The sequence below is a fragment of the Tachysurus fulvidraco genome, chromosome 2, assembly GCF_022655615.1.
Source record: "Tachysurus fulvidraco isolate hzauxx_2018 chromosome 2, HZAU_PFXX_2.0, whole genome shotgun sequence".
In the NCBI taxonomy this organism is placed as follows: Eukaryota; Metazoa; Chordata; class Actinopteri; order Siluriformes; family Bagridae; genus Tachysurus; species Tachysurus fulvidraco.
This window is the reverse complement of record NC_062519.1, coordinates 36,479,202-36,493,179: the sequence shown is the minus strand read 5'-3', so window position 1 is coordinate 36,493,179 and position 13,978 is coordinate 36,479,202. Positions and strand designations below refer to the sequence as shown.

General features: G+C 42.2%; 1 protein-coding gene across 5 annotated transcripts in view; it reads right to left on the bottom strand.

The window, feature by feature from the left end:
• Positions 1-13,531, bottom strand: part of mafgb (v-maf avian musculoaponeurotic fibrosarcoma oncogene homolog Gb) — a 34,916-nt gene extending 21,385 nt beyond the window's left edge. The window contains exons 1-3 of one of the 5 annotated variants that reach the window (XM_027163320.2): positions 13,352-13,473; positions 12,927-13,136; positions 2,319-2,400 (exon numbers count right to left, since the gene is read on the bottom strand). Coding sequence is in view for 1 of the 5 variants with exons in the window: in XM_047806179.1 (XP_047662135.1) it covers positions 13,352-13,531 (180 nt within the window). In the remaining 4 variants the exon portion in view is untranslated. Of the gene's footprint in view, positions 1-2,318; positions 2,401-12,926; positions 13,137-13,351 lie in introns of all 5 variants that reach the window. The other 4 variants (XM_027163321.2, XM_047806185.1, XM_047806179.1 and 1 more) reach the window with 4 other exon arrangements.
• Positions 13,532-13,978: the final 447 nt, after the last annotated feature.

Here is a 13,978-nt window from a genome sequence, read left to right as displayed (position 1 = left end):
TGGGACACAGGACACCCCTGCAGCACCGGGGTGTTCCCATGAAGAGCAGCCATTGTTCCAGCTACCATCATGGGATCGAGCAAGGATGATTCTGCACATTCCATCACATTCCTCAGCTGGCACTGTGCCTCAAACATCAGAACACAGCTACTTACTGCCACACACACCCCAGAGTGAACTGCACAGTTCATGCCGAAATACTTTAAAACACGGTGTGCTAATTAGTCCGAGAATCCATAATAATGAAAGCTCTTCAACTTCAAGGATGTCTGATTGGAGACTTGGCTTCCTAATGCTTGTAAACCCGTTCCAACTGGTTTCATTGTAATAACTGTTTGGTGAGGCAGTCTGGCAGACAAGTAGGTTCAACAACCTAACTAAATAAAATCTAATTGTACAAATCCCACATTCCACGCATACAGGCTAAGGTGCGATCTGGTTGATGAAACTTTTTACTAGCTGGATCAATTACCATGTACAGATGACAGACAACCTTTTCAGAAGGTATGTAGCAACAGAGACAGAGATGAACAGAATTAATCGTGGTGCCAAGCACATCACGCTCCTGAGTCACCGCTCAATTCATTTCAAAAGAAAAATAAAGACTCTAGTCAGACATAATTCTCACTCATTTTCTAGCGCTTATCCGAACTTCTCGGGTCACTGGGAGCCTGAAGCCTATCTCAGGCGTCATTGGGCATCGAGGCAGGATACACCCTGGACGGAGTGCCAACCCATCGCAGGGCACACACACACACACTCTCATTCACTCACGCAATCACACACTACGGACAATTTTCCAGAGATGCCAATCAACCTACCATGCATGTCTTTGGACCGGGGGAGGAAACCGGAGTACCTGGAGGAAACCCCCGAGGCACGGGGAGAACATGCAAACTCCGCACACACAAGGCGGAGGCGGGAATCGAACCCCGGCCCTGGAGGTGTGAGGCGAACGTGCTACCCACTAAGCCACCGTGTCCCCCCTAGACATAATAATTTTCAGAGAAAATTGAAAATATGCTGAAATAACAACCACAGAGGCACAAAGTCCAAATTGTTTCATTCATCTAACATTTATGGCTGATACATTCAGCCAATCATGAATGTACACGTGTTCCTATTAAAGTATAAATAATCTAGAGAAGGCAGTATACAAATATGTGATTAAAGACTGCTGCAAGCAAGCAAGACTACTTTTCCCATCACTCTCAGTACAGGTTTCTCAAGATCAGCTTTAAAAGCCCAGGATTTGCATTTCACACGAAAGAGCTTTTCAAAGCGGGCTTTTCATTTATTTAAAGCCGTCACTCATTGGGACGACACAAGCGAAGTCAGACACCACTGACCTTCGTCTCAGTAGTAAACACACCCGGTGCATATTAAGAGATTAAGGGCCTGTGTGTGTGTGTGTGTGTGTGTCTCAGGGAGTCATTTCCTGGCAGAAGCTCTCAAGAAGCGTCTGCATAAGTCCTGCCACCAACTACACCCATTTCCAGCACCGGATCACAGGCGGGACGACTACAGCTCCGAGTAATGAGAACCTACTAATCCCAGAAGGTCCTATACAAGAGTGTGAGCAAGAGAGATAGACAAGTGTGTGTTTTATCCTGCACAGGCCATCTGAAATCCCTCCGTTTCAGAGCGGCGCACTGGGCCACAGGCTCAGGATTAGACTGATTAACCTGTCCGTCTCCGCCTCGGAACACAGAAGAGGGGGCAACTGCGAAAGCCACAATCAGTGACCGAGCACGGCAAAACAAATCCACTTTATTATGTTTAACAAAAACATACTTTCCCTTTTGTTTTGGTTAACCTGCAGAATTTCATTTGCAAAAAATAAACAAAGTAATAAAATCATACCCTCAATGGCCAATTTAATAGGAACAGACACACTGTGCGTTCAGTTCGGTTCGATGTAGACAGACAATGGCACAAAGCAGCTTTACAGAAATCCAGAATTTCATTTAAACTGATACAGCTGAAGAGCTTCAGATCATGCTTAAACATCAGAATGAGGAAAAAGCGTGATCTATAGCATGAATTGCATGAAGGGATGTGATAGCCTAGTGTTTAAGGTGCTGGACTACCAGTCAGGAGGTTGTGAGTTCGATTCCTACATCCACCAGACTGCCAATTGCTGGGATAACTATGCAAGTCGTTCTGGATAAGGGCACCTGCTAAATGCAGTAAATGTGAATTAATTCTGGTTTGAGTATTTCAGAAACTGCTACTCTCCTGGGACTTCACACCCAACACTACATAGAGTTCAAATAGTATGGGGCAGAAAACAGAGGCAGTAAGGTGGAGGGAAATACCTTTTTGAGGAGAAAGGTCACAGGAGAAAGCCTAGACTGGTAACCACTCTTTTTCACCGTAGTGAGTGAAGCATCTCGGAAGCTGCAATGTGAAAAACATAGAGCTAAATCTCAGCTGTCCAGTTTCAGTGGCTGAATAACTGCATGAATGTGAAGGTGTATCTAATAAAGTGGACAGCGAGTGTATGTAGGATAAGATTGTTCACATCAGCAGGTTAAAGGGTTACATTACATAATTACACACATGATCTGAAGAAACAATTAATATTTTGCCAGTTTGTAAAATGCATTAAATCACATTTTTCATAGTGTGTGTTGGTGTGCAACAGATTTCAACAAAGCTGCAGAGAATAAAAATAACCCAACTCTAATCAGACTGTAATACCACTGCAACTAGCAAACAGTTTCCCTCCTGCATTCTTCCACTCCAGTGTTTTTGAGAAAAAGCGTTGCTACACAATAGACCGGATTAACACGCACCAACCTGAGGGGGAGGGGCTTCATCTTTATCAGGCCTCGTCTTATTTCCCTAGTGCCCGATCCCCATCCCCCATCAGCCCCTGCTCTGTTAGTGCCGGCAGCCAGCGACCCACCCCCCTGTACCATGCACCAGCTTGCCACACACACACACACACACACACACACACCACATACAGCAGCTCACACATTCCTTACTCCACTGACAAGTCCATTGAGAACACCAAAAAGGTTAGGATGATTTAGGACAACATGTGTAGACGAACGAGGAGAAAAAATAAAAAAAGGGACACGTCCATATGGTGCACACAGCGGGCAGCGTCTAGCCTAAATTTCAATTTCAACCCACGTGGACTAAATAGTGCAGCTTGCAACGATTGGTCGCTACGTTCGAGCAGCTGTTCTGTACCCGATCAGACTGGTATCTTCAGTGAGAGACGGAAAGAGGAGATAATAGAGAGACAGGAGCAGAAAGAACTGAAGGATAACACACACACAGGAATATATAGCAGGACCTGGCTTTGAAAACGCATGAGAAAGATCATACAAGAGAGACAGAAGGGCAACCTCATAACTCCTTGCTTTTATCCAACCACCTACACACACACACACACACGTCTACCCACCCACTCACCCACAAACACAAAACACGCACCACCCCACACACCACTTATGGCGATTCTGTTTAATATTCCGCTGTGAAGAGAGGTCACCGACAAGAAACAGACGTCTTCCCGATGCACCAACACACCTCATTACCTCTGATAAAGGCACTCTTTGTGTGTGTTTTAGCAGCACACATGCTGTTATGGAATTATTCTGTGAATAAGTTCATGATAACGACTGGAATAAATATCAAAGTGATAATTTGGCACGATTGTTCGGATAATATAGAAACAAGCAACACGAGTACACCTTTTGTTAGTCTTGTTAATGGAGAAGAAGGCTTACAGTATAAACTTCAAAATAGACAACTAAATGTGAATAGACACAAAGTCACTGACCTGAGCACCATCTGCTAACATTAACAGAAGCGCATTAATTGAAATTGATTCGATTTTTTTGGATTCTTTATAATATCCTTTATTTGTGATATGCGTGTATGACTTGGAAGGAGACACCATCATCATATGTGTGAAAGATGAAGATGAGGATGAGTGTGCTGAGGTGGTCATAGTGGCCTTCTGCAGGTGTATGCTAAATTCTTCTCCCTTCATCAGCCCTCACACTGCTGACTTCATTAGAGTTTAGTCACTCACACACACACACACACACACACACACACACGGGATAAGAAAGAAAAAGAAAAGTGCCACTGAACAAAAAACAGGTCTACAGAAGAGAGTGTGTCTTCCTCCTCCACAAAAGGGGAAGACAAAAGAAGAGTTAAAGCCAGGCACTGTAAAGTGAGAGTGAGACACAGAGCATATAAGAACCAGTGTGAGGAGGTTTCGTGTGTGTGTGTGTGTGTGTTTGTGTTGTAAAGGGGTTGGAGGAAAAGAGCCCGGCCAAAACTGCATCCTCGACACATTTGTAGGAGCTTAGAGGCCGGGGAGGAGGATTGGGGTCGCGCCGAGGGGAGAAAAGCCCTGAACTCAGCAACCAGCGCAACTAAAACCGCCAATTAGAAAAAGTTCCTGCGCTGATCCCCTGCTACAAAACTGCAAGGCCGTCAACACACCACTCGGCTATTGCTGAGACAACCAAACGAGCCCGGCAACGGCTAGGAGAAGGTGGGGGGATTCAACCAAAAAGGGACGACAGAACAGATACAGGAGGAGAATTTGGAATAAAGGGGTAATTAAAAGATTAAGGTGCACGAGGGTTTGGCATTCAGTCAGAGTACAAATGTGTAATTAATTGAACGGGAGTTCAGACTCTAGAGTAGGAACTCTATGGTAGTGATTTCCATCTCCAGAGGAAACCACGTTCTAACCATTTATGCTATAAGCCATGAGGTACACCATGATCTGCCTCATTTTAGACTGCAAAATCCAGACTGAAAAAGTGAGATTGAGCTGTTAAGCAAACAAAAGATCAATGCAGTGAAGTGTGGTGGAGAATAAATAAATAAATAAGTACATTGGAATCAGACCATGCCACAAACATCTGTGGCAGAGAAAGCTAAACTGGTCATGCTCTCTGGATGGGAGGAATGGCATAATAATTTCTATTTTATCCATGTTTAGCCATACCACAGTACAATGACTGGACATTCAAGAAGTCCTTCATATCACCACTGGATGTGAGACACATCAAAGAACTTGCTTTCCTCTGACCCGTTTCCTCCTGGATAGCTTCTTTTATTTTCCACAGTCTGGATTGTCAATTGTTCAATGGCAGACTGGTTGAAAGTACCACTAGCTGATTCTAATGCAGGAGGTGAGATGTGCTGGAATACGGGTTAAAAAGTAAATAATCGCAGAGGAGCTCTGGACGACTTTGCTATTCAGAGGTAGTTGAGTGATTTATGGTTTTAGGAGAATACCAGTACAGAACATACTGACAAACTGGGTTTGGTTGGGGTTGGTGCTTCTCAAAGTCTTGCTCGAAGTCTAGCAAAAATCATGCTTCGGGCTCCCAATGGGCAAACGTTCTAAAGATTGACTAGATCACTTAGATATATTCCTATGATGTGACCGCAAACTTTGGTTGGGATTTCAAGAAGATATAACTGGGCTTCAAGCTTTGTGTGGAACAAAGGCTTCCTTAGGGCCCCATTTGATTTAAAAAACACTAGCAAGCAACTCATATAAGCAGTATAAAGCAATTAGCAGTCTTCTTCCTATGGTATTAACGCTGTTGATGGTTACACTAAGCGGCAATTTATTTACACCAATCCATTAACCTGCATGCTTTATTAGGTGGGAGGAGACTTGGAGAACCCAGATTACAAACATACAAAAGATCACAAAAATACAGACATAATGTGACAAGTTACACACGTACAGCATCATTGATAAAGACTGTTCATATTACTGTATAACAGATTTTACATCATATCCCTATAATTCAGGCAAACAGAACACAAAAGCACATGGGATACTCTAATTCTGGATGTGTGGGTGTTTGTTTGTTCCTTCAAATGGGCCATGTTTAGCCTTATTAATCCTGTCTGATGCTCTCGTATGAAGTGCAGATGTCTTTGGCAAGTTCCTGGTAAGCACAGCTCGATAATACACCAGTTGAACACACGCACAGTAAAGGGATTTGGCTCGCCTGAGAGCCGCAGCCGTATCAGTCCCATTAAAAGGAATGAATCATAGGGCTGAATTGTAAGGCCTGACAGGGTGTAATAAACATCATAAAACTCAGGTGCTTGTTTATCCTCCGAACACAGCTCAACTCTGATCTTCAGACAAAAGCACATCTGTGAACCGTCATTTTTATAAAGAGAGCAGAGTGACAGACGCTACTTTTCAGGGGTCTTCCCTCTCACCCACATTTCTAAAAGCAGTCTCTCTGCTCAAGTGTGAAGTGAATAAATGAAGAACGAGAGAGAGAGAAAAACCAAAAAAGAGAAAACAAGACTTGAAATACGCGGGACACAGAAATATTAAGGGAAGTAGCAAAAGACAAGAAAACGATAGTAAGACAAGTGATATCGGAGCTGGGGAACTGTGCAGGATTTAAGATTGGGTGGAGAAGTAAAGCCTTTCTATCTTCACACTCTCTCATCTCAGGTATAAGTCTGTGATGGCAAAAATGTTCTAACACAAGCAGAAAAAAGTGCATAGTCAGGAAGCGGGTGTGTGCATTTTTTTATTTAGTAAGGGCTTTTTCCAGTAGTGAAGCTCGTAGGTTAATTTGCTCCCCCTCACCCACCTCTTTATAGGCACACAGAGATAAAGTTAACTAAATCTTATTTTTTCCTCTGATCCTCTAGGTCAGCACAAAAAACAGCAACGGACGAAAGAAATAAACAAGCCTGAAGATGGATTAAGAGAGAGCGAGAGAGAGGAGAGTTAATCTCCGTGCAGTTTCTCAGTTTCATCTGCGTACAGAAGTACTATGTTAATCTTCACACCAAACACAAAGGATGGACTGATAAGTAAGGAGGAAATCATTTAGAGGCATGCTGCTAGAGGAAAATAATCAAAAGATCTAGTTTTAGACAGAAGCAAAATAGTTACAGTTACAAACCTGATGTGAATTATTCGCCAAAAACTGCACTATATCCTGTTTTCCATTAATACAACAAAAATCATCAATTTTATGGATGGTGGAAAACGTAAAACAAACCAACACAGGAGATTTCTTCCATAAAACATCAAATAAATCTCCAGATCAACAAAACAGGTTATTCATCAGTCAATACCAGCTTTTTATCCTTTAGTTATTGGTCTTACATTATGTGGAGCATCTGCCATGGAGCACAAGTCCCCGTGAAGGTGTTGTTACTATAGAAACAATAACATATTAGAATCGGCGCATTAATGGAGACGAATGTTTTAAATACATTTTTTTTTAAAAAGCAAATGAACCTTCTGGTCAGTCCATTGTGGGAATTCCTATAGAACTGTGCTAGGACAGTATCTTAATTACCGGTCTTAAACTAAGAGCTAGTTTTAATCTCATTGCTCTGTAGTATAGAGTGATATTTTGTGGTGCAGTGTTTGTAAGTGCTAAGTGATAAACTTGATACTGAAATATTTTCTACTGGAATGTTTACTATTAAAATATTTACTATTAAAATATTTGCATGTACAATCGAGTGCAGAAGATTATACTCCCTATGGATTCTGAATGGAAAACAGTTTAATTGTACAATATACAGGATGAACTGTAGGTATGTCAAACAACATGACAATCCAAAACATTAGGTGAACTAGAATAAAACAGTTTAGCCAAGGAGTCTTCAGACCTGATCTTAAGAAAACATTTCAAAGAGAAACATTAAAAATGATGAAAGTTATGAAAGAGTTTATAGAGTGAATATATAATGATATAAAAATTTCTATCGCATTTCCTCTGAATGTCTTTCCTCTGAATTGCACACAGTGTCTGAAGTCTCTTTGAACCAAAATTTAAGAAACACAGTCCAATGTCTCAATGTCCATGTTAAAGTCACACCACACTTTGCTGTTTGTCTTGTTCAGAATCCGGGGCAGGGCAGCGGGCAGGACAGGGTTTCCTCCCCATGAATCGATTTTTTTGACATTTACTGCAACGTGATTACAAAGTGTTCAGACTTTTAAATCACTAATTACCTCTTTAATTTACTATCCATACTGAGGCTAAATTTTACAGACCTTAAGCAACCTGCATAGAAAGACTCTTTTCTCTGCACTAGCATGTATTCCCATTTCAACCCAGTGTCCAGGCCATGACACTAAAAGTCAGCATGAGTCAGCAGGAGCTCAGTTACGGACAGAGATGCGTAACAGTTTTACAGGATGCCCGTGGAGTATATTTGATTGCGCACACAAATGAATGTTCAGTCTGGGAGTGAATGTGATCATGACAGACAGCGTTGCTCAAGCTGCTCCTAACTCGGCTAGCATTGACTATTCCCAGTATTCAACTGGCAACATGAACCTGCATCGCACCACCACCTAAACCCCCAACACCATGTAAACCCCCACCACCACCACCACCACCACCTCACACTGTATTCTCCTCTCCCTTTTTCACTACTCCTGCCCCCCCCCTCTTCCCGCTTTCACTTTCTTTCTCTTTTCCTGTCTCCACTCCTTCCTAGAAACTTCTTTAAGGTCTGGATGCGGGTCACTGTACCGCATGCTGGTAGGAAATGGTTTTATAATTATAAGCTCATCTTTTCAGAGATGTGTCCATTTCAACTTTCAGACACCTGCTTGTCCTTGACAAGACTAATAACAACAAACAACATGGCCCCTTTCTCTCGTTCTCCATCTGTGTGTTTTTCGAAGGAGTTTTGGTCGCCCTGTTTTCTCTTTTCGCAGTGTTTCGCAGCTGGAGCATGGCAGGAGCAGCGTGCCACTGCGGGTAAAAACTGCGGCATATTGCTGGTGAGATGATGCAACTCGGAGACATTCAGCCCAGCCCGGCAGTCCAAGAAAGCCTTCAATGCCACAAAAAAAAAACAAGACCTTATGAATATCCACATTTCACTGAACAACCCAACTGGGTCAAATAAGATGTCGTGACTAAAATTCTGTCTGCAATAGACAATAAGCAGAGAGTAGTGAACAATCCATAAAACTTTTCTGCATGTGAACAGCTATTAATAATACGTTTGGAGTGAAAGATAATGAAGTGAAGCTTTGAGTGTGATCCGTTCACTTCTTACACTCGGAAAACAAAATATGAATCTGCTTTAATCTTTCCTTAGAGGTGCATAGGAGGACCATCAAATACGATAAAGTCAATTACTGAGATTAATTAAGGGGAATTGCTGTAAGCAGGCCTTTTTATGCTTAAATTCTTATTTAACCCTCAACTTTTTAAACCTACAGCAATTTGTTTTCCTCTAAATGACCTTTATTGTGCAACTCAAACAAACCACAGCAAGAAATCCCTCAAACAGCAGTTTGTGACAAATGAACATTGTGAAATGTGCAAGATTCCCTACAGAAACCATCGTTAAATCGTGCACAGCTCTCTCTTCTCTATCCTTTATGAAACAGGAGAGAGAAATGCGATAGATATTCTACTGCAGAGGAGAGATTACGCGTCTTACAACCTATTTCATCTTCTTACAACCTATTTCATCATTACCGAGAGCGCGCCAGAGCAAGAGTGAGAGAGACAGAGTGGAAAAAATAGACTCTCCTGATCCCCCTCCTTCTCCTTCCTCACTGCCACCCCAAAGTCCTCTTCCCTCCCTCCTTTGTCTGTCGTTCCCTCTCTCGAGACCTTCGGTCCCTTTATCTTGTGGAAGCTTTCAAACTTGTCCCTCCGGATCCCTGGCACATACCTACACACAGTCGGCCACGGAGCTCCACACTCGCTGCGATGAAAACAACGCCGAACGGATCAATGCGTAAATATTATCATTCGTCAATTCTAAAATCAGTCACAGTTAATTGGTCCAGGCTCGGAACAGGAAAGGACGTTTACGATGGTCACTGTTGCCACGACAAGAAAACATGCACGGTTAAACACACATAAGTTAATGATCACCTTGAGCGTGTATTTACTCTAAGGCACTAGACACATAGCAGAGAAAAGCTTATAAAGATGTAGTTCATTAAGCTTCCTGATCGTGTGTGGGTGTAAAAGTCTAGGTTACATGATGGGTGCTACACACATAAGCATAAAACAACTTCTGACGCAGAAGCGTGTGTGTGTGTAAACCAGGCGTGATGAGGCAGAGCGCTCTAGCAATTCCTTCACAAATGGTGATAAATCTGAGGCTTGCCTGCACCTAACTCACTAAACGGCTTGCGCCATTCATTCGTCCTCATAACTGCAGCCACTAAACATATATTTATTGAACAGAACGCGAACAGACAGAAAGCAGAGCTGAGAAAAAGGAGAAGAAAAGGAAGGAGGGTGACGCATCACTCATTCTGAGTACTCTACAGCAAGAAAAAAAATGTGCCGCTGAACCTCATTAATAAATTAAGATTGCTCTTCCAAAAAAAGACAGATGACACATTTTTCAGCGCCTCGCCAAGTTTCAAATCTGCTCGCCTCCCTCTTACTACACCTGGTGCGAACAGAAAGAAAGGCACAATGCTTCTTTGCTTCTTTCTTTTCTAACAGTACGAGGTACATAACTGCATGACCCGAGGTCTCTAGAGAATGTAACTGAACTTAAATCAGCAGTGACTGCAGTCCAAACAGACATTTTATTCTTTGTCATCATGTTTGCTCTGGAAGTGAAAAAGCAGAAGAGGAGTAGTTATTAAAAAAAAAAGGAGGTTAGACTACCTGTTAGCAAAAAGAGGAAGCACAAAAACTGCCATCTGTTGCAAAACTCGTACTGTAAATGCAAACCATCACATTTCTTTTTTTATGTAGCGGTGATGCAAGGGTCGCATTTTTCCCTTCAAAAGTTGCATGTACAGCATTCAATGCTGGGAAGTAAGCAAAAATAGAAGAAGAAAAAAAAAAGAACACTTGCTTTAAGCTAACACGCATTCAAACATCTGGCTGAAAAGCTACACAATCACAGAGGAGACAATTTTTTTTATAAATGGAAATCTGGTCTTTTTGACAAGACAACAAGACAATGTATAAAATACAACACAAAACAGACCCAACACAATTCTATAAGAACTTAAATGTGCATGCATGTATAATGTGCATTACATGGATGATTTGAAAAACTTGTACTGTCTTACAAGCGTGCCCCATAAACCTGCTGCATACGTTTAACACTTCAGTCTAATCAAACTCATAAAATAGCAAGCTAAGTAACGAGTGAAAATGCCATCTGTCAAGCGAGGAAGCGTTTCAGTTGCTTCAGCATTTTTTTTTCATGAGAGAGAGAGAGTGAGAGAGAGAGTGAGAGAATGCCTTGAAGACAAAACCGTTCTTGTTCTCCTTCGTCTCGGGCCGGCCCCATCGCACATTCTTAATCTTATCTCTTTCTCTCCTCTGTTAGCTTTTCTGTTCAGCCATCAGCACATTCTGCCCATCAACATCGGTCAGTGCTCAATTAAGCTGGAGAAAGTGAATGTGGAGCAAAAATTGCACTGCCTAAAGTGCAGCCTAAGTACTCGGCTGATCAAATTACACTTGTTCCTTGGCCTCTCAACCAGACCATTTGCGCTGCTAATTGCAGCACCACCACAAATTACAATTCAAATTTTATCAGACGATTTGGGGATAATATGCTGGATGTGGCTCTTAAAAGGAAGGATGTTTCTCTGCAGAGCCCCTTTACATGTTACTCGTGTAAATCAATCTGCTAATTGATTTATAGAAGGAAAAACAAAAACAAAAAAAACCCTAATTGAGCTTTGTGGCAATTAGTGTGGAATCTCTGGGCCTTTCCTCTTCCCATCATGAGGAGTGTGGCATGGCAGAGACGGACACCGATTTATCCTTTAGCCATCTATTGAGACTTCATAACACTGGGATACTCGATCTAGGAAATACAATTAGCATTTTATAGTTTTCAGTCATACCAAAAATGCATATAAAACAAACCAGTAATTTAGTATCACTTAATGTTTGGGCATTTTGCAAGGTTCCCCTTCTAAAATCCAGAAAACGTGTGCAGAGGCATACAAATGTTTCGATATCAATGTAGAGACTCCTCGTACCAGGGTCACGCTCCCAAAACCAACTGATTATTAAGCAACTGATTAGTCAGCATTTTAACCCCACATACAGTCTCATCATCTCTCAATTAGACACACACATTATCCATAAACATGCCATCCATACATCAGCACATTAATTCTCTTATCACATGCCTTATCACATGCCTCTTTCAGACTCTTGTACAACATCAGAGCTCATCATAGACTTGTACAAACAAGCAAATGGAGAGGGGAAAATAAATAAATAAAATAATCATGGGTGAAGTGTGAATTTATATCCTTGCTGCTGCTTTAATGAGCGACCTCCAAACAAAAACAACAGACGACATGACCACGGACTACAACCTTCTGGAAATAGTAAGCTTAACATCATCGTGCTATTATTAGCTATCTAGTTACTACTATGCTGGCAAACAGGGTGGGATCCTGGCTGTCATTTTCAGTTCCTGATGGGAAATAACAAGCTAGCTAACTCCAAAACCTGGTCAAAACATGATGTCTCCTGTCTCAACGTTACCTCTGAGCCGAGGACCGAAGAGAGCTGAGGATGAGAGGACGAGGTGAGATGAGGCGAGATGGGATGAGACACTGGTATATTCTGGTTTTATTTTCCAGGTGTGAACAGGTCTAGATCTCCCTGTGTGTGGTATGTTTATGTGTGTGTATATATAAATACATACATACTATATGTATGTGTAATTATATTGTATACATATACACACACATACATATACACACACGTATATATATATGACATAGTGATGTTTTGCCGCGTTTTTCTTCACAAAGCTAACATATATAAACACAAGGTACACGTATATTAAGAGGTGCCTCAATACTAATGCATATCGCATCACATTCTTCCAGATCACATCCAAACAAACATCTGCACACACCTGGAATAAATGTTCGGGGAAATAAGCTTGAGACTTACTCCAGCAGTGAGGTCCCCCTTTGTGTCGCTGTTAGCGGGCTCCTCTGGGTGGATGTCCAGCCGAGACAAACACGGCGCGGCTCGGTATGTGACCCCGTGATGATGATCGTGATGAATCAGCACGGCTTAGAGCGCCTTTAAATAAGCGAAGCCCTTCGCTTGTCGCTTTCGTAACACGCTGACATGCACGCGCACACAAACATGCATACACTGACACACACACACACACACACACACACTGATACTGATACACACACGCAGCCGCGCGCGCGCTGAGAGTCGGAACGCCAAAGCGTGCGCACTCAGCAAAACAGATCCGCAAAGCCAGCGGAGTCTCGACACGACGCTGCCTGCGAGTGTCAGCTAACTCAGTTCGCTTCACCTCAAACCCAAAACAAAACAAATAAACAACGCCGTTTACTCACCGAATGTGAGCAGTAAGCGTCTCCGGTCCCCGGCACGGGTACAAAAGTAGAAGTTTGAGGCGACGGAGGTGAAGTTTTTTTGTTTTTTTTTTTGCCGACGCTGCTTCGGAAATTGTTGTAACACTCCCACCTTCTCCTTGTTGATCCGCTTTCTCTTGTGCCGAGGAGGCCAGACGTCATATGATGTTTGGTCACGTGGTTTCATTCATGAAGGATCTACGCAACTTGGAGAGGAAGTCTTAAAGGAACAGGTGCATTTAAAAACAACCCACCTGTTCACCAACTAAAGCTTCTTATTAATCACAAGGGCAGGGGTTCGAGCCCTAAGACACCAAACTGCCACTGTTGGTCCCTTAACCCTGTCTGTTGGGATATGTGAAGAAATGAATTCACGTTTTAAAGAAGCCTGGTTTAACCTTTTCACTGACAAAATCATGGTTATATAGTTTGTTTGATCATTTGATTTTACTGATGTGTGCTTTTACCTCCATCCTTAGTGACACAAAATGTTATTTGTAGCATATTATTTATGTCACCAACAAATGAAAGTTCAATAACAGAATTTCTCCAATTTAATAATCAATACGTTCACACAGCAGACTCTCTCTCTCTCTCTCTCTCTCTCTC